General features: G+C 43.1%; 1 protein-coding gene across 1 annotated transcript; it reads left to right on the top strand.

Moving 5' to 3' along the window:
* Positions 1-2,973: 2,973 nt before the first annotated feature.
* LOC133495258 (target of Nesh-SH3-like) lies at positions 2,974-16,812 on the top strand. Its single transcript, XM_061809684.1, has 20 exons — positions 2,974-3,061; positions 6,413-6,470; positions 6,547-6,587; positions 7,550-7,618; positions 7,687-7,819; positions 9,574-9,755; positions 9,897-9,949; positions 11,057-11,096; positions 12,645-12,725; positions 12,856-12,915; positions 13,434-13,481; positions 13,555-13,695; positions 13,780-13,869; positions 13,939-14,148; positions 14,346-14,451; positions 14,554-14,633; positions 14,729-14,758; positions 15,700-15,858; positions 15,936-16,058; positions 16,129-16,812. Exons 1-20 carry the CDS (start codon positions 2,974-2,976, stop codon positions 16,242-16,244), a joined length of 1,908 nt encoding a protein of 635 aa, XP_061665668.1. The 3' UTR covers positions 16,245-16,812.
* The last annotated feature ends 10,366 nt before the right edge of the window (positions 16,813-27,178 follow it).

Genomic DNA, 27,178 nt, shown 5'->3' with positions numbered 1-27,178 from the left:
CAAAAACATGTTTAATTGGACACTTTAAATTACTCTAAATATATACAGATGGCCATCTTTTTAATTCCTGAGGTATTAAGGCGTACACGTTTCATTGGTTATCAGGAGGCGTTCTCTCTCTCCTCTCTCTTCTCTCGCCCTCGTGAGCTCTGTTTGTGGCACCATGTGGTGAGATCGTTTGAAGAGAGCCGTTTGGGTTTTACAAGATGAAACATGGAGCCACTGCGTGACGGGCCAGAAAAAACAAGCGGCCCAAATGACGTCGTGCTCAACGAGGAGTCAAGCTCGAGTTTGCCGAGAGGCGAGTTGAAACCTGTCCTCGCAGCCGACAGTCATGTTCTTGCCAACAATTCTTGCCCACTTTCAAAGCAGCCAGATGAAGAACATCTCCGCCTGATGAATTCCGGATTTCATCTGACATGAAGTTGTTTCTGACTCATGCGCTGCGCTTACTTCCCATTGTTCACTCAACAAACAGAGGCTCTTTCATACTGTCGTTCACAAATTTCCACACAATTGACACTGACATCTTACGAAACATCTCAATTCCTTCATCCCTCAATCCATTTTCTTTACAGTGAGCCCGGTTATATAATCAATATGTAATCATGAATGGTTTTGAGCCAGCCAATGCTCCATTATTCCATGAAATGTGTATATTCGCTGCTTTTGTGCTCAGGGTGAAGGGATAAAATTGTTACTTTGTTGCCGTCGAGTGGAATTTTATTGTTGGGTTCAATTCGCGAGTGTTTTGTTACAACACAACTCCATCCATCCATTGAGGGGGACACCCTGAACTGGTCGCCAGAAAATCACAGGGCACATACTGTATGAACAGACGACCATTCACAGTCACATTCACACCTACGGGCAATTTAGAGTCTTTAATCAACCTACCATGCATGTTTATTTGATGTGGGAGGAGACAGGAGTGAGTACCTGGAGAAAACTCACGTAGGCACAGGGAGAACATGCAAACTCCACCTAGGCGGGGTCAGGATTTGGACACCAGTCCTCAGAACTGTGAGGCAGGTGTCCTAACCAGTTGCCATGGCAGCATAAAATCCAAGGAAAGGAAAAGTTTCTAAATAAAACAGAAGGTTAATTGCAATGTACAATGTGAACTCCAGTTTATCAAAAACACTCATGCCACCGCAGACAGCTTATAGTATCCATCCATCCATTTTATTCACTGCTCATCCTCACAAGGGTTGCGGGAAGTGCTGGAGCCTATCCCAGCTGTACACCCTGAACTGCTTGCCGGCCAATCGCAGGGCACACAGAGACAGACAAAGCTTGCACTCACAATCACATCATGGGGCAATTTAAAGTCTTCAATTAATGTTGCATGTTTTTGGGATGTGGGAGGAAACCGGCGTGCCCGGAGAAAACCCACGCGGGCACGAAGAGAACATGCAAACTCCACACAGCCGGGGAAGGTGACTTCTAGAAGTCTCCATTAACCAGGTAAAATAATTATTTTAGCTGGCTATCATTTTGCAAATAAAGTATATATTTTACACTGCTAAGTGAAATGGGCCTTTCTAATTCAAATTGACAGCGGACTGCATGCTCCACATATAAAATGCTGATAAAACAAAGAATCGGACAATAACTGCAACTGGATAACATTTGGCTTCAATTTCATAAATACCACCAAGACTCAAATAGACGAATTCACTCTTTTATTTGAAAGTAAGCTTTAACCAGTTCTGGTTTTTCAGTGTTCAAAATGTTTTTTCTTATATGCAGAAATGAATTTTTGTCTCCTATTTTTTTCAGTTTTGTTTCAGGTATTAGTCCGAGTTAGGCTTTAGTTAGGCTTTGAACATTTTCCAATCATATCATTCCCTTCTTCATGGCTTGCCTATTGACAGTATAGCAAAATTGCCACCCAGCAAGAAGTTGAGTTTTTTCTTCTTCTTCTTTTTTTTTTTTTTCCAGCGGATGCTTAGTTAATAAAGCTTGTTAAGAGGCTTCTTTTCAAAGATGATGTTGCTCAACAACCTCAAGTGTAATTGCACTATTAGTTGGAGCAATAAAACCTCTCAAACGTGTCCTGAAATGCAGTCAGGTTCAGAACCCCTCTTTGCCAGATGGCAATTTTGCAAGGCTGTTCAAATGTCAGTTGGCGAGACATTGGCAAGGGAACTATACGCTTACAAAAACTGCAAAAACTGAAGCTGTCAAATGCTGATGGTTTCATATCTGTAAATAAAACCTGTACTGTATAATCTTAGGGTTTTGTGTATTTTAACGATGTTAAGGAGATTGCGAGTCCGCTGTGCAAAACGTACTTCCATTTCATGTCTTTTAACTTTGCGTCGTTGAAAGGTTCTGTTTCATCTGGACCGTAGGAATGAAAATGCAACATGTTGCACGGCACGTGCTGCAGCCCCTTAGAGTAGCAACGTGAATTTCCTGTGCACACCTCAATGAACTGCAGCTGCAGCCAAGGATGTTTATCCGCCGTGTCCTGCCGACAGATGTTGGTCGAGTGTTTCGAGTCAAATTTGCCCGTTGCATTCTTGGCATTCCTTGTCACCCAAGGCTGAAGGCTTGGCAGGCCGCCTCCAGCTAGGCACGTTTCCACGGGTAAAAAAAATAAACAGTCGATCACGTGGTCTCGGCGATCTGGACGGATGATGATCTTGTGTCCTAGCAATCAACACTGATTTAAACGTTAACTCTGCTCTCCGGGGGACAACAAGTAAGTAGTGAGTAAGGACCAAAGGGCCTGAAATAAAAGAGCTTTCAAAAATGCGGTTGTCACGTTTCGGGTCTTTTCTCTTTTTTCCCTGGAGGTGATTTGGGGTGTTATTCGAGAGCGAGAAGTTAATGTTTGAGGAGAGGCCACACCCCTTGCTGCAGCTATAAGGCCGATTCTGCTTGGTTGTCTGCACAAGTCTTGAAGCTTTTGTCTTGCTCCTGGTCGTTCTTCTTGCAGCTCCTCGTGCGCTACCTCGAGAAGTCATGGCAGGCACCGCTCACCTCCTCCTCCAACTCTTGCTGCTCGGGGCCGCCGTTGTGCCCAACGGCATCGCTGCCCAGAGGACCCGAGGTAGGCGAACAAACTGTCTTTGATGAATTGTCACAAGATGAACCTTTTAACAACCAATTTAGTTTGGATTTTAGATTTAGAACGATGTGAAAAATTCATAGCGCCAAATAGGAAAATTTTTTGCTTTCCCCCCAAATGCATGGAAACATTTTAGAAGATATTACCAGAGTAACTATTTCTTTCATCATCTACCTGTGTAAGGTGCAACAGCACACAAAAAGTGCTGTAAATGTTCAGCCGTTCCTTTAAAAAAAAAAAAAAAAAAAAAAAAAAAAACATTCTAACCAAAAACTTGAGGTTGTATCTATGATCCTGAAAACGGATTACTTGCCTTCTGGATGCTGGTCTAAATTTTGGTTGGTCGAGCAGGTACATTGAGGGCTAATGCATCATATTTCCTGGCACGACCTCTTCCATATGATGATCTCCCGTGCCTGTTTGTTTATTTATGATGGAGCATTTGGTGAAACGACGTGATCCTTTTGATAACGGCATGCTCAGGTACACTAGGTGGCCTGGGCTTCATGACTAAACCTGCAACGCGTCCGCCTCACTGCACTTCACTTCACGTTATGTAAGGTGATCAAAAGCTGCCAAAGTGGTGCCAAGAACAACAGGATACCACGCTTGTCGGGCCTGTTGCTTCACATGGAGGTTCATTGGCAGAGGTGTCAAAGTAAACATACTCTGTACTTCAGTAGAAGTGGTGACAGATTCTTTTGTGTCAAAGACTTTTTGTCCCAATTCAATTCCTTTACTTTCATTTCTAATACAATTTACACTTGGCCTGACTGGCAGGTTTTTAGAAATATAAGCTGCAGCGTGGCCAAATTTATGTCTTGTGATTTAAACAAGACTTGAAATTGCAAGCACTAAAAGGTAGAATTGTGTACCAACCTGATTCCATTGACGGAATTTTGTTTTGAAAAAATAAGATTGTCAAAAATCATGTTCATCCAACATTTAATTTAATACACTACAAAGACAAGATAGTTAATGTACAAACTGATAAACCTTTTTGTTTTTAGCATCCCATCATTAACTTGGAATTTTATGGCTGCAATACCTTCCAAAAACGATGGGGGAAAATTAATTATCATCAAACACCCGTTTAGAACATCCCACAGGTGAACAAGCTAATTAGTTATTTTATTAATAAAATGAGCTTCCCTGAATTGAATAGTCATTCATGAGCAAGAATGGGGCTACGTTCACCTCTTTGTGAACAAGTGCGTGACGAAATAGAACAATTTCAGGATAATGTTCCTCAACATACAATTGTACGGAATATTGGGATTTCCTCATCTATCCTCCATAATATCATCAAAACGTTCGGAGAATCTATAGAGACCACTGCATGTAAGCAGCAAGGACGAAATCCAACGCTGAATTTCCGTGACCTTTGACCCTTCCCCCCCTTAATTCAGGTAGGACTGCATCAAAAACCGACATCAATGTGTAAAGGGTGTCACCACATGTACTCACCAACACTTCAGAAAACCAATGTCAGTAATTACAGTTCGACGCTACAGCAACAAGTACAATTTAAAACTCTACTAGGCAGAACAACAGCTATTTATCAACAACACCCAGAAATGCCGCCTGAGCTCATCTAAGATAGACTGAGGTAAAGGGGAAAAGTTTACTGGGGTCTGACAAGTTGGTTTTAGAAATTGTGGATGTTATGTCGTCTGGCCAAAGAGGAAAATGAAGCGTCCGGACTGTTATGGACACAAAGTTCAAAAGCCAGCATCTGTGATGGTATGTGGCTGTTTTAGTGCCAATTGTATGGGTAACTTACACATCTGTGAAGGCACCATTAACACTGAAAAGTACATACAGGTTTTGGGGAAACATGTGCTGCCATCCAAGGAATGTCTTTTTCATGGACGCCCCTGCTTATTTCAACAAGACATTGCCAAACCCCATTCTGCATGTGCACATGCGTCGTAGTAAAAGACTACAGGTACTAGACTGGCCTGGCTGCAGTCCAGACCTGTCTCCCATCCAAAATATGTGACGTATTATGAAGTGTAAAATACAAAAACAGAGATCCCAGACTGTTGAACAAGTGAAGAATTCCACCTACAAAGCTTCAACAATTAGTGTCCTCAGCTCCCAAATGTTTATTGAATGCTCTTAAAAGCAAATGTGACGTAGCACAGAGGTAAACATGACCTTGTCTGTCCCAGCATTTTTAGAACATGTTGCAGCCACAAAATATAAAATAATTAATTAATTGCTGAAAACGATAAAGTTTATCAGTTTCAACATTAAATATCTTGTCTTTCAAGTGCATTCAATTAAATATAAGTTGAATATGATTTGCAAATGATTGTATTCTGTTTTTATATGTTCAACACAACCTCCCAATTTCATTAGAATTGAGTTTGCTAAACGCTAACACGTAATGCAAAACGCCATAGATGGGTTAATGGAACTAGCATTAATAATGTGGTAGTTACAACCTCTTTGGCAACGGACATTGGAACACAATGTAAACAGACAATATACCAATACTCATTAGCATATTCCTTATGAAAAAAAATACTGAAAATTAGCTAAGTTGTTATGAGTCTTATTCTTATATTTATTATGTATTACACTACAGCACAATGCCCATTGAATGATCATAAAATACAAACTCTTAAATTCTCAACATTCTATTTCATTATCTTTTTGCTGTATTATTTTTATGTTTTAGGTACAATACTGAATAGTCCCATTTTTATTTTATAAAATAAAGTGAAATATTTGGTGTTTTGTTTTTTTTTTTTGGGGGGGGGGGGGGGTTGCAAGAATAAATTGCTGGTATTTCCATTCATTTCAATGCAGAAAGTTAATTTGCGATATGAGTGTTTTGAGTTACGAGTGTGATAATGGAACAAATTAAACTGTTAAGATACTGCACTACTGTAGTACTATCATGAGTACTATAACTATAGCGGGAGCAGAATAGATTGGAAAAATTAACAGAATATGGACAATTGGTGTGTGGCATTTCAGATGTTAACGTTTTTTTTTTTTCAAACATGGAAAACCTGTATAAGGTCAAGTGCTTTTTTGTTTGGTTTTTGTTGTTTCCAAGTTGAAAATAAACATATAAACAGATGAAACAAACTTATGAGATCAAGATCTCGACTGCACTCAAGCTCTCATTTACCGATTTTTTTTTTTTTTTTTTTTTTTTTTTTTTTAATGGATTTATTTCGTGTAATCATTGGTGGAGGTTTACAGTACAGTAGCAAGCTATTAATGCATTTGGGCACTGTCACCTTTCTATCATATTTATAGCAACCCCGATTATAATACTTCTGAATTTCCGTAATTTGTTCCCATTTTTCAATTCAGGCAATCGTCCAATCGTGAAAGTCAAGATCAACGCCACCGGAGACACGATCATCATGAAGTTCGTGCGACCGCATCCCGACTTGAAGCTGGAAGGTTACATTCTGGGCTACGGCAGCGGGGGCTCCTCCAAGCAGTTCATCCCTTTGCCTGAAAACGGGATACCCTATCAGGCTGAGTTGGGTAAATAATGAGAAATATTTTTACAAAATAAATAAATAGATAAAACTGTGGCACGGTGGTTCAGTTGGTAAAGCGTTGGCCTCACAGTTCTGAGAACCCGGGTTCGATTCCAGCTGCACCTGTGTGGAGTTGCATGTTCACCCCGTGCCTGCGTGGGTTTCCTCCGGGCACTCCATTTTCCTCCCACATCCCAAAAAATGTAACATTAATTGGACAATCTAAATTGACCCTAGGTGTGATTGTGAGTGCAGCTGTTTGTCTCAATGTGCCCTGCAGTATAGTGCAGGAATCAGCGAACTTTGGCCTATGGCCATCTGGTGGATTTTCACAGAAAAATCACAGCAAATGCATAAACCTGATGTGAAATTACACACGACGCTCTTAATACGATAGCCGCGTGGAAACAGCGAACAGATGTTTGCCTCGGAACCACCACCCCCACCCCTCTGCATCTAAGCCAACGGCTTTGCTTTCCTCTGGACCGAAGGGTCCCGTTTACGTCTTTTCGGTGTTGAATTTCATTGGCCACGAGATCAGCAACAGGAAACCTGCTCTGAACCATCCAGCGATTGACGATGCTTCGTCAGGAACATTCTAGGACTTTCTCAGTGGTGTCATAAAAACAAATCTTCCATTGTTTTAAAATTGTTTGGAAAAGTTGGAGGACAAAAGAGTGAGCGAGATTGTGTATACGGCCTCACCCTTTCATTTATCACTACTACTTCGAAAATGTCATAGACTACCTAATTATGACCATTAACATTTGTTGTTTTATAATTAATACATGGATAATAAACTGTGCTCACACCACACAGTATTTTTTGTCTTCTGCAAAGAATGACCTAACCTTTCCTTGCCAAAAGGGGAAAATGCAAACATGAAACGTGAAACCAAATACGGGAAATATCTCAACATCTTCCATAGATTTTCTCCATAATAGATCATTCCTTCTTTTAGATGCAGAACCCAAGTACCTAGTGGCCGTGCAGCCCATCTTAACTAACGACGTGACCAAACACTGCACAGGTACTGGTGTCTCCTGTTTTTCTTTCAGTTGCATGCAAGTTCTCACTCTATCGTCACCATGTGCACAGGAAAAGTGAACCTGGATGATCCACTTAATCTGGTGATCGGCAACTTGAGCCCAACTGCGGTAATGCTGTCCTGGAAGAGCCATCTGAAAAGCTCCTATGACAGGAACATCCTGGATGACTGCCTCGAGGACGGGTGAGATCCATATCGTGGGTGCAACGTAGGTTCTGCGGTTTCTATGACTTGGACAAAATAATCCAAGACATCATTTGGAGTTAGAGTCCACTCGCAGATTTGTTATGTCTGATGTGCCCTGCCGGTCTTCCAGTTTTAATGCATCATACGCCCACCTGTGGGGGGGGAGTGCAGGGTCGGACTGGGGAGGACACTTGGCCAGGCGTGCTCTCTGACCCACCGTGCCTTTCCCGTGCAGATTTTTTATGGTTACCGGTCATCGTTGTCCTGTGACTGTCTCACCTCACCCCTGCCACTCTCCCCAATTTTAATGCAAGATAGTCCACCACACACACTCACAGAACAGGGAGGGTTTATCCTGATAATCTGGTAACCATTGTTATGGGGTGCATAGTAGGTATTCACATTTATCTTGGCTTGATTCCTGGGGCCTAAGGACCCCGTCCTTTTCAGTCGTCGGGTCCTGGAGAGAGTGACTTTGCCCCTCCCTTTGGGACTCGTCAGGGCACTTCGGTTGGGCTGGGAATCACCCTAGGTCTTGGGGAATAGGTTGCGTACCCCTGGTTGGGTCTGCTGGACAGGCTTCCCCGGCCTGGCCCCCTCTTGCTGGTGGAGGGCCCACCGTTCATCAATGTGACGGCTTAGCAACTCCTTGCAATAGTTGAACTAACATGCATGTGACATAGTGTAGACGCTCCGTTTAATTACCTGTGCTAGGACCGCTAAGAACAACACAAATTATATTAGCATACCAACTAACAGGTTCTTACAGGTGTTTAGACACTAAAATGCAAAGTCCTTAAGTGATTTCAACATATCTCCTTGTCGTGTGGTGCGGAAATACAATCTACAGTATACGCTAGTGCAATATAGAAACCTCTACCGTAAGCTATAACCCTCTAGAGTTTATAAAACATTATTTGGCATTTCTTCTGCGTACCACGCCCTTCCGATAACGCAGGAGACACTCATGTTGCACCAGGTTGTGTCTTACCAAGAACGCAAGAGGGATTCATAATAACACAATTGAGACGGTAACCCAACAACAGTCGCCATTTTATTATGCCATGCTCGCGTCTTGTTCTTTAGGCATTATTAATCAATTTGGAAATAGCTGAAACTGCGAGTGGCAGATTGCAAATATAGAATAGGGTGACACACTGAACACCGTAGAGTATAAGATTTCATCGAGAGGGGATGAAATAGCTCATCGTTTATGATGACAGAAGAGCTTTTCTTCCACACGTTATGCGACCTGTATGATCCTGCCGAGAGATGTTCCGTTGAAGAATGTTCTGTGTTTACTAGCTCAGTTCTCCCGGTCGTCCCTTGACTTAGCTGTAATTCCCATCTTTTCGATCTTCTCCCGCCTTCAAAAATAGATTTTCCCTTTGCTGTCACACAACTTGGAAAAGAGGTTGGAAAGCTTGAGCTTTGTTTTGAAGCTACTGTACAGATGTCTCCTTACAGAACAAGACCCGTGAGAAAGTATTAAGGAACAACAGTTTTTTTTAAATGACTTGTAGAAGCATTATAACACAGTAATTATCTTTGGGATAACATGAGTCGAATTTGGAATATATTTCACTATTTTTATAACCAGTTACTTATTTCCATATATTTTTTTTAAATTTGCAGCAGGATCTAAGGCCTAAACCCTCAAGTCTTCAATTTATGTACTTAGCTAAATCCTTGAAAAGTAAAAAGGTTTGAGAATAGAACCCTGAGGAACATTTGTTTCTTCTTTCCATTAGTTTCTACACCATCCGCTACAGGGAGAAAAATAGGAAGTGGATCTACCTGACATGCCCGACAAGCGACACCGTCATCGACAACCTGACTCCTGACACGCCGTATGAATTTGCCGTTCGTTCCAGCAAGGATGACCGGAGCGGTGCCTGGAGTAAAGCCATGATCCACAGTACCAACGTGGCCGGTAAAGTGGCGCTAACTGCATGTGATGCCAAACATAGCATTACAACTGCCGTCTAGTCAAGTTATTTTTAAAGAATGTGTATAAAATGTGTTCGTTTTGGCATTTTTTTTTTTGTTCATGGTCATTTTCTTTATGTTTCAGCCAAAAAAACACAGAAGTCGCCAAAGCTGCATCTTCCATTAGTGAAGCCACTGGTGTGTAAAATGATCAATGTTATTTTTCATCTTTTATTAATATAATATATAATACTATAGTGGGGCGGCACGGTGGCACAGCTGGAAAGCGTTGGCCTCGCAGTTCTGAGGTCCCGGGTTCAATCCCTGACATGCCTGTGTGGAGTTTGCATGTTCTCCCCCGTGCCTGCGTGGGTTTTCTCCAGGCAATCCGGTTTATTCGTGCATCCCCGAAACATGCAACATTCATTGGACACTCTAAATTGCCTCTAGGTGTGATTCTGAGTGCGGCTGATTGTCTCTATGTGCCCTCCGATTGGCTGGCAACCAGTTCAGGGTGTACCCCACCTCCTGCCCGTTGACAGCCGGGATAGGCTCCAGTACTCCCTGCGACCCTTTTGAGGATAAGCAGCAAAGAAAATGGATGGATGGATAATGAAGTGGTTTAAACTTAAATATACCCCAAACTATGATCCCAAATTTTAAAATGCATATTACAAATTACTTGCAGATGGTTTGATATAGAAAAATGTTCCACAGACGTGTGGTGACACTTGGCATGGAGGCAACTGCTTTCCAACCCATAATAATACACACCACTTCTTTCCTATTAGTCCTTTTATTTCATTATTTGATCATGAACTAATTTTGTAAATGCAGTGAGCCCCCTGCTCTAGCCTGAGTTGGACACTTACTTAAGGTACTTAAATCGAGCAGCGAATCATTAGCATCCGATCAGCTGTTAACTTCCAACATTGCCGATAGTGATCCGGACCTTTCTTTGCATCATCTTTGCAACTTTTCCACCTTGCTTTCTCCGGCGTCAACCCCTTAAGGAACCTCGCAGATGCTAGCTACTCCTTCGCTAGCAGCAGAGTGTTTTGGCAGCATCTTACAGTGTTAGCGAATGTGTTTTTCCCGTGATTAGTAATAGTTACTGTATGTGTTACAAAAAGACTCGCCTAATGGTGAATTTGTAGTGGGCAGGGTGAACTAAAAAGTATGTTAGCACTTTTTAGTTCAATTGGAATCTTGGATTTTGAAAATGTACATTTTATGAACACTTGCGGGCACATTCTTTGGTCCTTTCATTGATTCGGACAATCCTACTTGCTCCTTGTTTTTCAGAACCCTCTCAGGCCTCCCGGTCTCTTTGCGCCACACCCAGGTAGCGCCTCCATCTGAATGATTGACTTTTACCCTCTGAAAACATTGTTTACCTTGGGGCTGGACGATTACTCGACTGGCTAAACAAGGAAGCTTTGAATTTTTGGCTCAGGCTCTTTATTTTTGCCAGTTTACAGGTTGGAAAAACAATTTAGCAGCATACTAATCCACTGCAGTGTGGGTAGGAGTGCGAAATAGACTTCCCAAACCGAAACAATATAGCCGAGAAGTACAGTACCTCTCTATCCCTAAGTGTCCCTTCAGAGAGAATTTTCAATGTTGGGTCTAATGCGGTATTTAACAGGGAAGAATACAATTAGCAAAGCAAATTTATTATATAGCGCATTTCATACACAAGCTAACGCAATGTGCTTTACATAATGAAATCATTCAAAGAAAGGTAGAAAATAGAGACAAAGAGAAAAATTTAAAAATAAAAACAGCGTACCATATGAGAAAGATCATTTAAAAAAAAAAAATGGACTTTTTACATGGACTTGAAAACATTTACACTTGGCCGACATCACTTCTGTCGGCAATTTATTCTATACACTGAGAAATATATAGAATAGAATAAAATTCGTTCTTACTGTGGTGGATTGGTGGGTAGGGAGAAGATGCATTTTAAATCTTGACGGTAGAAGCTCATGTGATGGACTGATTTTAAAGTGCTGCCATCTCTCTTTGCATGTATCTGACTACCTGATTGAGTTCATACTATATCCAGGTTTATATCTCAGGGACAAATGTTCATTTGGTATAGAAGCAGAACCTTTTATTCATGTTGTCCGGACAGTATAGTATTTTTGTTCCATATTATCCCCAAAGGAGAGGCCCTGTAGCTCAGTGGTTAGAGCACTGGTTTGGTAAACCAGGGGTTGTGGGTTCGTATCCCACTGGGGCCTCCACTCCCCGAGAAGGGTTGCGTCAGGAAGGGCATCCGGCGTAAAAATTGTGCCATACATATGTGCGTTCATCTGAGATGACACGCTGTGGCGACCCCAAAAAGGGACAAGCCGAAAGAAACTTACTATTATCACATTCTTATTATTTTGGTAATTCTTTCTTGTCAAACATTTCCATGTTTTTTAATTAAAATACATTAGGGAGGCAACACGGTGGAGCAGCTGATAAAGTTTTGGCCTCACAGTTGTGAGGACCCGAGTTTGCATGCTCTCCCCGTGCCTGAGTGGGTTTTATCCGGGGACTCTGATTTGCTCCCACATCCCAAAAACATGCAACATTAATTGGAGACTCTAAATTGCCTCTAGGTGTGATTGTGAGTGCGGCTGATTGTCTCTATGTGCCCTCCGATTGGCTGGCAAGCAGTTCAGGGTGTACCCTGCCTCCAGAAAATGGATGGATGCATGGATGGATACATTAGGAATTATGTTCAAAGGGGAGTTTCAAAGATAATTGGAAATCCGACTTTTGGGGAAAACATTGAAGGCCGTATAGCTCAGTCCTAATTTACATCCAGTCAATGATACCAACTTCTTGTCATTATTGCAGAAAAAAATGCTAATGTAATGTTTGACTCATTTTGCAGCACTGCACAACCGGACACAAGCTCGACTTCCTTCGTTGCTGCACAGGGCTGCCCTGCCAGGCAAGCGGCACTCTTCCTTCGGTAATTATCTATGTCAAGACATGGCAAACCTAAAACTGGTTTCCTGATCGCAAGCTTACATGATCTCTTGTAGAAATCGACAAACGCTGTTGAAATAATCGTGTGGTGCTGCTTTTTTTCCTCCCAACAGTGAATAGAAACCGTGATTTTCCCTCCATCAAGCCCGCCTTGTGGACACGTCCTCGTACAGGTAAAGCCACCTCCTTGACTCGAGGCGTCTACTGGTAGATTGCTCCTCCCAAATGTCTCCTGGAGGGTTGGTAGTCACAGGGGGGCTGCTAATTAGTAGCAGGAATGAATCCCTCTTGTTCTCTAATGATGGGGGACAGATGGTTCCTGGGCTTCGGGCCTTCTTACTTTTCACTCATAAGATCCTCCTCCAAACCGCAAACGAATTGAAGCCAAGATGCAAATGTTACCTGGTAGCTGTGTGGTCGTCATTCGTGTTTACACAAAGATGATTGGAAGGAATGTGGCTGTTTCAGTGCAGGCCTCATCTTCTTTCAGCTTTCTGCCTTGACTTGTTTTCTTTCTTTTTATGAAAAAGTACCATCTCCTTGATTGGGAACATTTTGAGAATACATTTAAGGAGTGCTCCACACCTTAGAGATTCTCCATTCTTTTAACATAATTTTCCGTGTCAGCATGTAACACAGAAGGTTTGAGTCCTATTCTCGTTTTGACAAGTAATGACTTATGTTGTTTTAGGTTCTCTCAACAAGAAAACAAATCTGCTTGGAAAACCAAACCAATCAGGTGAGTGGAACACTGAACAGATGAACCAAGCATATGATCGACATCCATTTGTGAAGTTTACTTTCACCAGCAGAGAAGACCAGCGACTGGAAACGCACAGACAAACTGGCAGTCCTCAAACTCAAAGTCCCAGTGACCACAACCAAGCCAACGACGGCAAGGCCAACCAAGCAGCAGCGGAAATACATCACCACGACGTCACCCGCAAGCACATGTACGTAGTTGTAAGAAATGACATACCAGGAGCATGATGGATCCCTTACTTAGACAGGTCATGACCCCAAACTTCCTCTTGCAGCCACTCAACAAGAATCATGGGAAAACTCGGATTTGTTTCAGTCGCAACCGGCCTCAGACTTTGATGCCATGGGCAAAAAGCGTTACGTTGGTAAGTGTCTCGTCTCGCCAAGAATTAGCAACAATCCAGACTGAATCCCGTACCCTTCCTAAACCGCAGCACCTCACGTCATCTACCAAACGGGCAAGAAAGCAGACGAGCCGTGTTCGATTACATCCTCCTTGAACTTTTTTCCCGAGCATGAGCGCAGCAACGCCAATGTGACGGAGGCGCCCAAGTCGCCGCCCTCGAACCTCACCATTGTAACGGTGGAGGGATGTCCTTCTTTTATCATTCTGGACTGGGAGAAGACTAACAATGACACTACAGGTACAAAACCTCATCTCAGATGTCAGATCTCAGAACTCCAGTTCCGCTGGTAATATTTTAACATGTAGGGAGCCAGAAATTCTTGGTTAGCCGTCAATAATGTCACACTTGGTCTGTCCATTAGCAGAAAACAAAATAGTATTTAGGCCATTCCTTAGTCATGTATTAGGTACCAATCTCTCCTGGTGTTTCCACAGAGTACGAAGTCATCTCAACCACAAAAGGACCTGACGGTGAAAAAGTTTCCATTTTGACCACCAACCAGACACATACAGCGGTGGAAAACCTGAAACCTGAAAGCAGGTAAGTTAAGGTTCCATCAGAACCAATTCTGCATGGAAATTTTTGAAACTTGGATTGTGTGGAACTAAGGTGGAATTGAACGTGTGTTGTGTTTAATGGTAGTTATGAGTTTAAGGTGACGCCAAAGAATGACTTGGGCGCAGGTCCGTCCAGTGAACCCGTGTCCTTCAACACCGAGTCAGGTACGAGACACTTGAGACTTGCGTATGCATCTTTTCTTGTTCAGAACCACTGTGGAAGTTCTAGTGATTCGTTTTGTCTTCATTTTATTCACCAGCGGACCCTCGAGTTAGCGAGAACGTTTCAGGTGAGCTCAGACTTTGTCTGTATCTTTAACTCATTCAGAGTTCACCATATTCCCAGCCCTTTGAGAGGATTTTGACACATTTTCCAAGAATATTTTCTTTTAGCAACAAACCTTCCAATTTTCTTTCACGAGAGAAAATGTTTTCTCTTCATTGGTCACCATCAGTAAAAGATGGGTTCATTTCACGAAATGCAGCAGTTTCTGAACAAAAATAACAGAGGGAATGGCCTTTTTGTGAAAAGAAACACCAAGCAGAACTGTCACATTCACACCTAGGGGGAGTTTAGAGTCTCCAATTCATGCATGTTTTTGGAATATGGAAGGAAACCGGAGTGCCCAGAGAAAACCCACACAGGCTAACAGAAAGGGCTTTTGATGGCTGATTATTTTTTTTTTTTCAGCTATACAAAGTAAGAAGCACAGCGTGATTGCACCGACTTACCACATGGCCAGAGTGACTTTTTTTTTTTTTTTTTTTTTTTACATGGTGTCGCTCCATAAAATACATCACCGTTTCTCATGATCACATTCACACACTTTCTAATTACTGCGAAAAATACTCTTTTTATACCATTCATATACAAATACTGAAGGTGCCTAAACTTGTTCAACTTTCAACTCGTTGGCATTTCTCTCCCACATAAGTGATGAGACAATGTGAGAATTGCCCCTTAATCTCTAAAGTCAATTCCAAACCTGTGCTGATTTCGAATCCAAAGTGATGTAACACCGCCACCTACAGGGATCTGTTAGTCTTTACAGTTCTTTCCAAAGCTTATTTCACAGTCAAGTCTAAATTTATTTGACGGATATATCTGGCTGTGGCACTAAAGGTTTGCATTCCAGTTGACGGATATAAAGGTCCACAGCAGTAAATGACGGTAGTTGATGATCATGGACCAGTGTAGGCCCATTTTAACTAAGAGAGGCTCTCTTGGCAGGGAAAGATGCCATCTGGACTCAGTTCCCCTTCAAGGCAGACTCCTATTCCGACTGTAACGGGAAACAATACGTCAAGAGAACCTGGTACCGTAAATTTGTGGGGGTCCAGCTATGCAACTCGCTCAGGTACAAGATATACCTGAGCGACTCACTAAACGGTGAGTCTCGTTTACCGCCACCGGAACGACATGACGCCTCACACTATAGATGTGCACTGCATCCGTTTGCATCACAGGTAAATTCTACAACATCGGAGATCAAAGCGGCTTTGGGGAGGATCACTGCCAGTTTGTCGATTCCTTCCTGGACGGAAGAACGGGACGACAAGTCAATGCAGCCCAGCTGCCACCTAGATCCGGTAAGACCTGTTTGATACCACGTCTCAGATGTGATTAGGAGCTCTAAGTGCCTGCTTGATCACCATTCAGGCTTTCAGCGAGCAGTGAGACAGGAGCCTGTTCAATTTGGCCCAATGGGTGGACATTCCCACGTCAGCTACGTGTCTTGGTACGAGTGTGGAACTCCCATCCCAGGAAAGTGGTAAACCTCGACTCTGTGCCACGGCGTAACGTGGGAAAGGAACATTGTTTTCACTTTGCCATGGAGACGGGTCGAGCTGGCTTCCAGGAGTGGGACTGTCACAAATAACAAAAACTCAGTTGGACGTTACCTCATCAGTGTGGATATGAGACTTCTATATTTGCAATTTGCACAACACAAATGTCTTCCTCTGGATACGCAGAGAATTTACTGGACTGAAAATGTTTGTTTGATGTTTGCTCAAGCAGGAGTCAAACCTAAAAAAACAAAAATGCAGACAAAATTGGTCTTTCGATGTTTGAGCGCAATACCAAAGCTGCAACTGGGCAAGATGCACGTGGATGTTGAATAAGCTGCATTTGGTCATCTCCTCTTTTTGGGTAGTGCTTCGTGGGCGGTGTACATTAACATTGTATAGGGTGAAAAAGCAGAACAACGGTGTTTTGTCTGTTTTTTCAACATCAAGGAAAATAATGTTGTTGTTATGGTAATGCTTTTTACTTTGGAATGTCTGAAATGTACGTATTGTATGTATTTAGCGCCAGTAACTGACATGATCACAGGCATTTAGTTGGCGCGAAAACAGGAAGTTTTGTTCTTTTTTTTCTACAGTGTAAAAAATGTGGTTGTTTTTATGTTTGAACAAATAAAGACATTTTCATTTTTAAGAATCTTTGAGAATATTCTTGAGTCTCATTCTGAAAATATCAATGAACATTGAGAAGTTTCGTATTTTTTTTTGACAGAAGTACTGAAATAAAGCAAACACTAAAATGCTAAAACAGAACTACGTAATACCGCTATTAAGTAATACAATCCATCTATTATGATCGCATCAGTAAGGCCATAAGCCTCTGACTGACATCTTAGTGCACATAGAAACCAATGACTGTAGTATAAGTATAAGCATGTATATTTGAATCTATCGGGGGCATTTTTAATTGAAAACAAGAATAATCCCGAAAATCTACCAGGATATGGGGGAATTCAGGAGGAGAGGCAAAGAAAACATCAGCCGGAAATTGTGTCAGAATAAGAACGTAGCCTTGAGTCTGCCATCGTTACATAACTCTGGGCCGCCATCCATTTCTGACGGCATAAAAAACATGGAAATGGTCTAGACTGGATATGATCACGAGTCATTTGAGCCACTGTGGCATGGCACTGGCTGATCTGACCAATTAGTGGCGCCTGTTTTGAACGCCCGCCATTCTGTGACACTTCCCTTACTGCGTAGTGCAACAAAAGTGTGGCTGACGAAAAAGTGGCCTGGTTGCGACACCCGCACGGACCCTGACTGCTATTACATTGGTTTTATGTGAAGTTTTTCTAAGAGATGCCAAAAATGTGAACGTTTTACACTTAAAAAAGTCACATTTTCCTCTGGTGGAATATTATTATGTTAAATGAAAAAAAACTGCTTTCTATATTTTCTTCATCAGGGTTGCGGGATGCTGGAACCTTTTCTACCTGACTTTGGGCGAAAGGCGGACTACACCCTGAACTGGTCGCCAGTCCGTCACGGAGTACATATGGACTCTGTCACTGTCGGAACTGAACCCACGCTGCCTGCACAAAAGTCAGGAAAGTGTACCACAACACCACTGGTGACATATTCGGGAGATACTGCAAAGTGTTTTTCACTTTTAATTGGTTGAGATTTTTTTTTTTTTTGGGGGGGGGGGGGGGCACGGGGAACAGTGTTGCGTGACAATTTTTTTTTAGTGCAGCATAAGTGTCCCTTCCCCATATAAAAACTTGGGTAGCGGTACCTTTGTTCGCGTGAGTGGTGATTGAGTTATGCACTTCGCTAGCTAGATTCCTTTCAGATTCCGTGGCTCGTTCAGAGCGCCTTGTTGTTGGCCATGAGTGTGCGCACGTCATGCGGAGAAAGGTAGAATAGGAAGAAAGCGGGTCGTACATGACAGGCAGTGTGTGGAACGGGGCTCGGGGCCAGTTTCGAGCGCCACATTGTCGACTGCGAGGGCATTCACGACATGGATAGTAGGCCTGTGAACAGTGGCTTTGCACTGATGAAGTCTCATTCTTACCTTTTCCGCTCTAGTGCCCCCTTGCGGCCTTTAGAAAAATTCCAGAAGTTAGCCGCATCACCGCATCAACCGCAGGGTTGAAATCGTGTGACATAAGTCGCGGCATGTAGGCCGGAAATTGCGGTACTTCTAGACAAGCCATACTTACGTTTGAGTCATTGATGTAGCTCATCAAGCAATCATTTATGAATAGTAAACTGAACATAATACAGTACAGTTTTATTCGGTTGTATTTGACAGCTTTTTTTTTCTCACCAAACTCAAGAAAGAGTTTGGGGAGAAGTTTGTTTATTCTACACACACGCACAGTGACAGTAGATTACCATAAAAGTAAAAAGAAACTCATGAGTTCTCTATTGCCACACTATTTTTGTTATTTTCCAAAGTAAGAGTATATTTGATTATTACTTTTCTGTTTATAATGCATTATTCATACTGAAGTGTCTGAACATTTTTGTCATTAAATAAGGACTGACTCACTGAATAACTTACAATATCCATTCATTATCCACACAAGGGTCACAGGAGAGCCGGAGCCTATCCCAGCTGACTTTTGGGCGAAAGGCGTACTACACCCTGAACTGGTCACCAGTCAGTCGCAGGGTAGATATCGACACCGTCTCTGATATATTTGCAATGAAAAGTGAGCTTTCAAGTTTCAAGTTCGTCTGTACTCCTTGCCCGTGAGCTGCTTCAACGTGCTGCACGGCTGACGTCACGTTAGTGAGTGCTTCCCCCCGCCGTCAATCACCCTCACAAACCGTTGTGTAATCTTGAAACCTTTCCTCTCTCTCCGCATCAAAATTGTGAGAGCAATGTGCGTGTGTTTATTTGGCTCAATATCCAACAGCCACTCACTTTCACGTTAACTTACACGCACACATAAATACACGTACACACAAGGACCACAATCGTGATCTCAGTTAAGCGAGAAGTGGATTTTCTTGTTTACATTTAGCTGCTACATGTTCTGTGGTGTCATGTCAAGTCTGCACGAAGTTGCTTATTTAACGTGCCTTCAACTACATTCATCTTCAAGTTATTGCTTCATGTAGATGACATCATTCCGCAACTTGTGTGTTATCAAATAAAGGGTCTGCTAAGTTTGTGCTTTTGTTTGTACTATGGTTAAGTGATTTTTCCTGCTCCTTGGGAGCGTTTGAAATCAATTAATCATCAAAGTAAATAAGTTGCTCTCAAGTGTCATGCCTATAAACATTTTAAAATAGATATTGTAATGAAAAATACATATGAGCGGAGAGCCCGTCATCCATGTGCAAAATTGCGGAAGTGACATTCGACATTCAAGTGGTGGCCATATTGGCTGCATCTACTGCCCGTGACGTCACTCCGGACATTCGCCATTGAAAACACGCTGTGGCCCCTACTGTGGGAGACGAACACGCCCTTTCACACATGGAAGCTCTTTTCGAAGAAGAGAACATCTTACAACCTAGTGAAGTGACCGGGGAAATATTACCCTATCGTTTCGAGCCATTTTTAGAAGATATGTGGATCACGGCCAAACTGTATGCAGCCAAACCACGGCCCTGCCCGATCCACCTCCACGGTGGCAATAAACAACGGCGCCCACGGCCACGAGCGACGACTAAGGTGCGGCCAAACCGCCTCCCCGTCCGATCCACTTCCGCGGCGGTGATAAACAATGCCGCCCGCGAGCGACGACGATATCGGGGCCAAACTCGCTTCCCCCGTCCAATATCGATAACTGGATATCCACCTCTGCGATGGAGATGAGCCACCACGGCCCGGTGCCACGACGAGCCACCCCGGCGGCGCCGTGTCCACCGATCACGGCTTCGGCCAGGGTGGCACATTGACACATTTAGCACCCATGCTTCACAGATTACGTCCTCGGCCAACTATTGTTTTTGTTTAGTTCCTGTATACACGCCTACCTGTCATTTGGAACCCACGAAGCTCTCATCCTTTACGCCCGTGCAATCCATTTTTCACGACAAACCGGGTCTTTTGAAAAAATATAAAGAGCGAATCCATCCTCCCGAGTGTTTGAACAATATCCACCAATGCAACGAGCCGGCATTTTGGCCAATGGAAACAAAGGAACAACGAGCTACCGTCCAGCAAGTAAAAGTCGTATAAACATACAGGACCTCTTGAGTGCGCTACTGCCCTGTACGTCACTTCCAGCTTCTTCTCGAAAACAAACCCCTCGAGAAGGTTTTCATGGCGGGGAAAAGGCCATATATGTATAAATCATGTTTTGTGGTGAAAAAACGCATGGGTCCATACCGGCTGCCGTTTCTTCATTAATAACACACTAAAAATCATGCATTTCATGACAGTGGACCTTTAAGATTGCATAATCTGTTAAGTAAGTAAGTTACTTTTTCAAGGTAACTGTGACAACACTGCTCCCATCCGTGCCTGCGTGCGTTTCCTCTGGGTGCTCCGGTTTCTTCCCGCATCCCGAAAAAAATGTACTGTTATTGAAAACATTAAATTTCCCGCAAGAGTGAATGCGAGTATGAATTCTTGCTAATTTGTATGTGCTCTGCAAATGACTGGAGATAAGTTCAGGGTGCCCTGAGTCAGCTGGGACAGGCTCCAGCACTCCCGCGATCCTCATGCAGATTAGTGGTACGGCAATGGATGAATGGTGAAAAAGTCCCTCGCATCGTACGATTTTCAGCTTTAAGTGAACGTTTGCGTCACAAAAGAACAAAAAAAAAATTCATCTAATCCCAAAGCTATTGAAGACAGTTTCTGCTCCTTGTTGTGTTATTGACGTCCTTGGATGGTGCTTTTGTGGACATGTGGTAATTCTTTCACTGCACCGTACCTTGGGGCGGCATTTAAAGGACGTGCAGCCTTGAGCTGGCAAGCTGTTTCCCATCAAACGCAGTTATGTAATCTGCCATCTTCCTTCATGCTTGTCTAAATTTGTTGGCCACGGGCGCAGCACGCAGCATTGCTGACGACCCCGCGGCACGTCAGACCAATCACGGCGCCGTCGTCGTTACCTTTGCCGTGATTGGCAATGGCGACCTCTCTGCAGATGACCACTGCAGGCTGTGGCAAAAATTAAGCACACGCTCTCGATTAAGTAGTACTAAAGGGATTTGCTTTTCACAAAAAAAAGAAAAAAGAGTGGTAGAAGGAGAACTACCACTTCGACTACCTTACTCGAGGGCGAAGTTAGCAATTTTCAACAACAACAAAAAAATAATCTGTTTTTGACAAAAGGAGGAATAGCAGCTGAGATCGGCTCCAGCACGCCCGCGACCCTATTTAGGATAAGCGGTACGGAAAATAAACGAGTACTGATATTTATTGTGAAAGAAAGGGAGAAAACCCAAAAATTAATCAGAAAAAGATATACGTACTCAATTAAAGTACAGTGCTGCCTTGATATACGAATGACGTTTGGATGGTTTGTTTTGCTTTGATTTGCAAGCGCAAGCTCGAGATAAGCACGCTGCATCGTGGAAGTGAACTCCACTCACTTCACAGCAAGCAGCAGATTAGCACCTACAATTAGCAACAATTTCTCAGAAAAAAAAGGCTTTGAGTTATCTAATGCAGCTATTGATTACAGTTTACTGTCAAAATAAACTAAACAAAACAGATAATTACACATTGTGTCGAAAACAACCAAACCACAATGCCCCTGTTAGCTTAGCGCTATCATACAATTGAAAATGCCCTTAGAAGGCTAACAATTAGCATCAATAGCAGTGATGTTAGAACCCTACAAGCAACATCCATCCATTCATCCATTTTCTTTGCCGCTTATCCTCTCGACGGTCGCGGGGAGTGCTGGAGCTTATCCCAGCTGTCAACGGGCAGGAGGCGGGGGTACACCCTGAACTGGTTGCCAGCCAATCACAGGGCACATGGAGATAGACAACAGTCGCACTCAAAATCACACCTCGGGGCAATTTAGTGTGTCCAATTAATGTTGCATGTTTTTTGGGACGTGGGAGGAAACCAGAATGCCCGGAGAAAACCCACGCAGGCACGGGGAGAACATGCAAACTCCACACAGGCGGGGCCGGGATTGAACCCGGGTCCTCAGAACTGTGAGGCCGACGCTCTACCAGATGAGCCACTGTGCCGCACTCCTACAAGCAACAGATATTAAAAAAAAAAAAAAAAAGGATGGCGTAACACATGCAGAAAAACAATCTCACAATACTCACATGCATATATTCTTCATCCACTGTACAAAAACCCTTAATATTTTTATTGCAGCATATTGAGTCATGGCGTGTATGTAAGTGGTGCTGTCATGGGGGATTGAGGGGGGGTGGGGGTGGTCAAAGAATCTGTTCCCTGTTTTTAACTCATTCCTGAGGAGCAGTAGAGGGTGTACACCGCCCCCGGGGATCATATCCAGAGCTCGTGTCAGCACCTTGGTCAGGGGAATTGTCTGGCGAGGGCCCCGCACAGACATGTTTGACTGATTGTTGTGTTCCTAATTTCCGTCTCAGTCGCCGTTTGGGGGGGGGGGTTGGCGCCCCACCCCCAGAAGACTGAGATGAGCGAAGGTGCAGGTCTGCTGACGCGAGGTTGTTAACATCTCAGTTTATCCAGCTGGAAAAATGGACAGCACATTGAACTTTTTATGGGACCAAGAAATGGCCGTTGCAGTTTTGTGCTGACGAGGCCTCACGTGTGTCACTGCTGTTACATTTATTGGCCAGTTAACTGGCCGCAGCTGCGCTTGGTTATGTAACTAAAAGTCCTTGAAGGCGCTGCGTGAACTGCCATAAGTGGACAACGCAAAAAGGAAAAAAACAAAACAAAACAAGGAGGTCGGCAAACTATTTTGTCTGGAAGAATGCATCGAAACTACCCTGAGAAGCTTCATCAAAACACAAAACACACAGCAAAGACAACAAAGGACTTCAGTTGGGGAGGAAAGGTGGAAGGTCTAATCCTGGACAAGTCGATCACCAGACCTTTACTCAGTAGAGGATGCATTTTACCTCCTGAAGAGGAGACTCTTTGAAGTGAGAACCCCCCCCCCCCCCCCAGAACTAAGAGAACCTGCGTTAAAGGCATTTCAAAGGAAGCTTGGTAGAGTCAAACGGATCACAGGCTTGACGCAGTTATTGCAAGTCAGTGCTATGCCACCATATATGAAATATTATTCCATTTCAGTTCATTTAATCATGCCTGTTGCAATACTGGCAACACGGTGGAGCAACTGGCTAGAGTCACAGTTCTGAGGACCAGGGTTCAAATCCCGAGTTTGCATGTTCTCCCCCGTGCCTGCGTGGGTTCTCTCCGGTCACTCCGGTTTCCTCCCACATCCCCAAAACATGCGACATTAATTGGACACTCTAAATTGCCCCTGGGTGTGATTGTGAGTGCGGCCGTTTGTCTCCATGTGCCCTGCGACTGGCTGGCAACCAGTTCAGGGTGTACGCCGCCTGCTGCCCGTTGACAGCTGGGATAGGCTCCAGCACTCCCCATGACCCTCGTGAGGATAAGCGCCAAAGGAAATGGATGGATGTTTTAATTTATAACATCTTTTGTAGGACCACAGGCCCTTGAGTACCATAATTCCAATCGTCTGTATGTGCTAGCCGAATTGAAGAAAAGATAATAAAAGTACCTTGTACCTTGTTGGATGCAATTGGATTAAGAAATGAGTTCATCAGTGCGGTACGGTGGCTGGGAAGTGCAAACACTCTCTTGGAAGAGCAAAGAGGAGGTCGATGGATGTGGTGAGGGAAGACATATATGCAGCTCAGGCCTACCTGGAAAAGGCTGACACGGTGGGGTGACCCCCAATGGGACGAGCGAAGCGAAAAAAAGAATTATCCCCTTGAAGTCCAGTTAAGGTCACCTTGATTTGGATATTTTTAGGGTAGTCGTGGTTGCCCGTTTGAGGTTCCTCCAGGTGACGTCACAGAAGCAGCCACGTTTTATTTATACGCGCACCCACACATGCTCACACAATTAAAACATTTCAAGTGCATGAGCAGAGGAGGAAAAACCCATAAAACCCAAAAGATGTCATGATGTCACCAACCTCAACATCTGTTTCCAGTCAGCAAACTAATTTCCGACCCCGGAGAACGCCACCCCCTCAGAACTTGTACCGGTATGTCGGCCCAGCCCAGCCGACCCCCATGGCGCCCTCCCCTCAATGTATCAGTCTACACCTCGCTAGGACCTCCCTGCAGGCAGACCGACTGTCTCAGCAGAAACAACAAACATTTCCAGCATTTATGTACCTTCCAAATAGATGGCCACGAGTTTCTTCTCTCGTATCACGTGTTCATCTGCAGCCCGTTTCAGCCAAAAAGCTCAAAAAATTGATGCATGGATGGTGTTAAATCGAGGAAATGGTGGTGATGGTGGGAATCTTGAAAGTTGAAAATGGTACATGATGGGCAGATTTTTTTTTCGTGGGACAGAACAGAGGTAACAGTGTTTAAAAAGGGAGCTTGACAGCGTCTTTCAACCACATTTCCTCAGCACCTGCACCGACTTGGAAGACTCATGACGGAATCTCGAAAGAGTGAAAGAATCAAACGGCAAAACGTCACTCTGTAGCAGAATCCTTGCATCTCCAAAATCATTCTTAATTATTACAGGAAATCGCAACAATGCCATCTCGTTTGAATGACCAAATATATATGTGTATTCTTAAAGTTTGTGTCATACGCTTATGGCAATCATACAGTATACTGTTGTCGCTAATTAAGCGATCCTGTCATTGGTTATAACGGTTATCACTTCCTTCTGACTTTGAGGCATTAGCAGGGTCCTGGGTTCAATCCCGGCCCCGCCTGTGTGGAGTTTGCATGTTCTCCCCGTTTCTGCGTGGGTTTTCTCCGGGCACTCGGGTTTCCTCCCACATTCCAAAAACACGCAACATGAATTGAATGCTCTAAATTGCCCCTAGGTGTGGTTCTGAGTGTGGCTGTTTGTCCCGATGTGCCCTGCGATAGGCTGGCAACCAGTTCAGGGTGTACCCCGCCTCCTGCCCGTCGACAGCTGGGATAGGCTCCAGCACTCCCTGTGACCCTTGTGAGGATAAGCAGCAAAGAAAATGGATGGATGGATATTTTATGTATGTTTAATGAACTCTAACGGAAAGTGGTCACGTTACCCTTCATAAGATCGGTGGTCACGAAGTAGCCCTCAGCCTCAAAAAGTTTGGTGAGCCCTGCATTTGAGCTACTGAAATTTAGCAAAACAGGCATGCAACACACACACACAAAATGAACTTATTTTCACTCTTTCTTTCCTGTTAAGCATTTCCTGCTTCTCGTGACTCCCAATCTTGAGTAGATGTGAGGGAGTGTTGGGATTAAGCCCCCCAATAAACCATCAAACTCACACAGTGGCTCAAGTCAAGCCATTTGAATAGACTTGAATGGTTGTTTCTTTTTTCCCCCGCAGCAACATAATCGCAGTCATAAAAAAGGGAAAAAATGCTGACTCTGCAAAGTGTTAGTGTTTAAAACGTTTGACTCTCACGACATTCATAAACAATTATCAGAAAAACAAGCGAAACAAACATCTTCTGTCACAAATTCAGGTGGCTTCTACTCTATCATGGGACATTTCATTTTTAGAAAGTAAACAATTGTATCATTTGATTTGGCCAGCTCAACCATCAACCGTACATTTTTTGGAGATATTTTATTTGTGATATTTTTCTGTTTGATGCAACCTTGTTACACGTACCCAGCCACTTGAAAACTATTGCAGAATAAACCCTTTAGATTAGGATTATGTTGAGGAAGTGACAAAATCTGTTTTTGATATTGTAATGAGATTGTCGAACAAAATTTACTTGCAACCTGCCGACCAATTTTTCAACAGTACATTTTACTGTGTTTGTTACTATACTAATACGCGTTACTTAGCCATATAAAAATAGAAAACTTTTGATATTAATATAAGAGTATGAGTACCATTTTTGTTTTACTCTATAGATGGTGAAAATATTTTACTTACGGGTTTATCTATATCTCGAGGGTCACAACCTTGAAGCTTAATCCTCATTAAAATAAAGAAAATATTTTTTAGAAATTACAAGGAAAGCCTATCAATGAGATCATACCGCAACGCAGATGTAAAGTGTATTTTATCGGTTATATTTGATTTATAGATTGGTCATCAAGAGAGAGAAATTCCATAAGGGGGCTGCTGAAGAGCTATTTGGTATTTTAAATCAAATTTCGGAATCGTTTTTACCACAGCAGTGAAATTTTATCTCAGGACATCCTACATTTGCACAACTGTTTATTTTTATTTATTTATTTTTTTTTTTTGGGGGGGGGGTATTGCCTGGATTATTTGAAGTGTTAGGAAGAACAGTCCAGGTTTACCCAAACTCGGATGGGTTAGGATGAATGTTCTGAGACTGAAGTAAATTAATTAATGCAAAAAAAAAAGGAAAAACGAAAACATCTTTAAAAAAAAAAAGTCAACGTCACAGCCACTTGCTGTGATTCTCCATAAATCCACAGGAGGGGGTTAGCGTCTCGTAATAAAATCATATACATATTGTATAGAACCGCGTGTGTGTAGGCATTTCGTTTATTTTTGAATAACACTCACATTTTGTAGTTTTCAGGAAAAAAAAAAGGAAGAACCCATCGTATATTTTGCTGCCTTTGGCACAGCCTTGTTACAGATACATACTCAGGAAGTATCCATCCATCCATCCATTCATTTTTTTTAGCCGCTTATCCTCACAAGGACCGCAAAAAGTGTTGGAGCCTACCCCGGCTATCCCCTGAAATGGTCGCAAGCCAATCACAGGGCGCGCGCACACACACACAAACACACACACACACGCCCGCACACACAAACACACTCACACAAACGCACGCACACACGCACGGGTACAGGCATCTCATTCAGAATTTTGAAA

The sequence above is a fragment of the Syngnathoides biaculeatus genome, chromosome 2, assembly GCF_019802595.1.
Source record: "Syngnathoides biaculeatus isolate LvHL_M chromosome 2, ASM1980259v1, whole genome shotgun sequence".
Classification (NCBI taxonomy): Eukaryota; Metazoa; Chordata; class Actinopteri; order Syngnathiformes; family Syngnathidae; genus Syngnathoides; species Syngnathoides biaculeatus.
This window is presented reverse-complemented; position numbering and strand designations above follow the sequence as displayed.

What these genes read in the sequence shown, in the direction of transcription:
- LOC133495258 (XM_061809684.1), top strand. Translation starts at nt 2,974, where the DNA reads ATGGCAGGCACCGCTCACCTCCTCCTCCAACTCTTGCTGCTCGGGGCC. An exon ending in CGTGACCAAACACTGCACAG is followed by an intron (nt 7,619 to 7,686) that starts GTACTGGTGTCT and finishes CCATGTGCACAG; the next exon opens with GAAAAGTGAACCTGGATGAT. An exon ending in GATGACTGCCTCGAGGACGG is followed by an intron (nt 7,820 to 9,573) that starts GTGAGATCCATA and finishes TCTTTCCATTAG; the next exon opens with TTTCTACACCATCCGCTACA.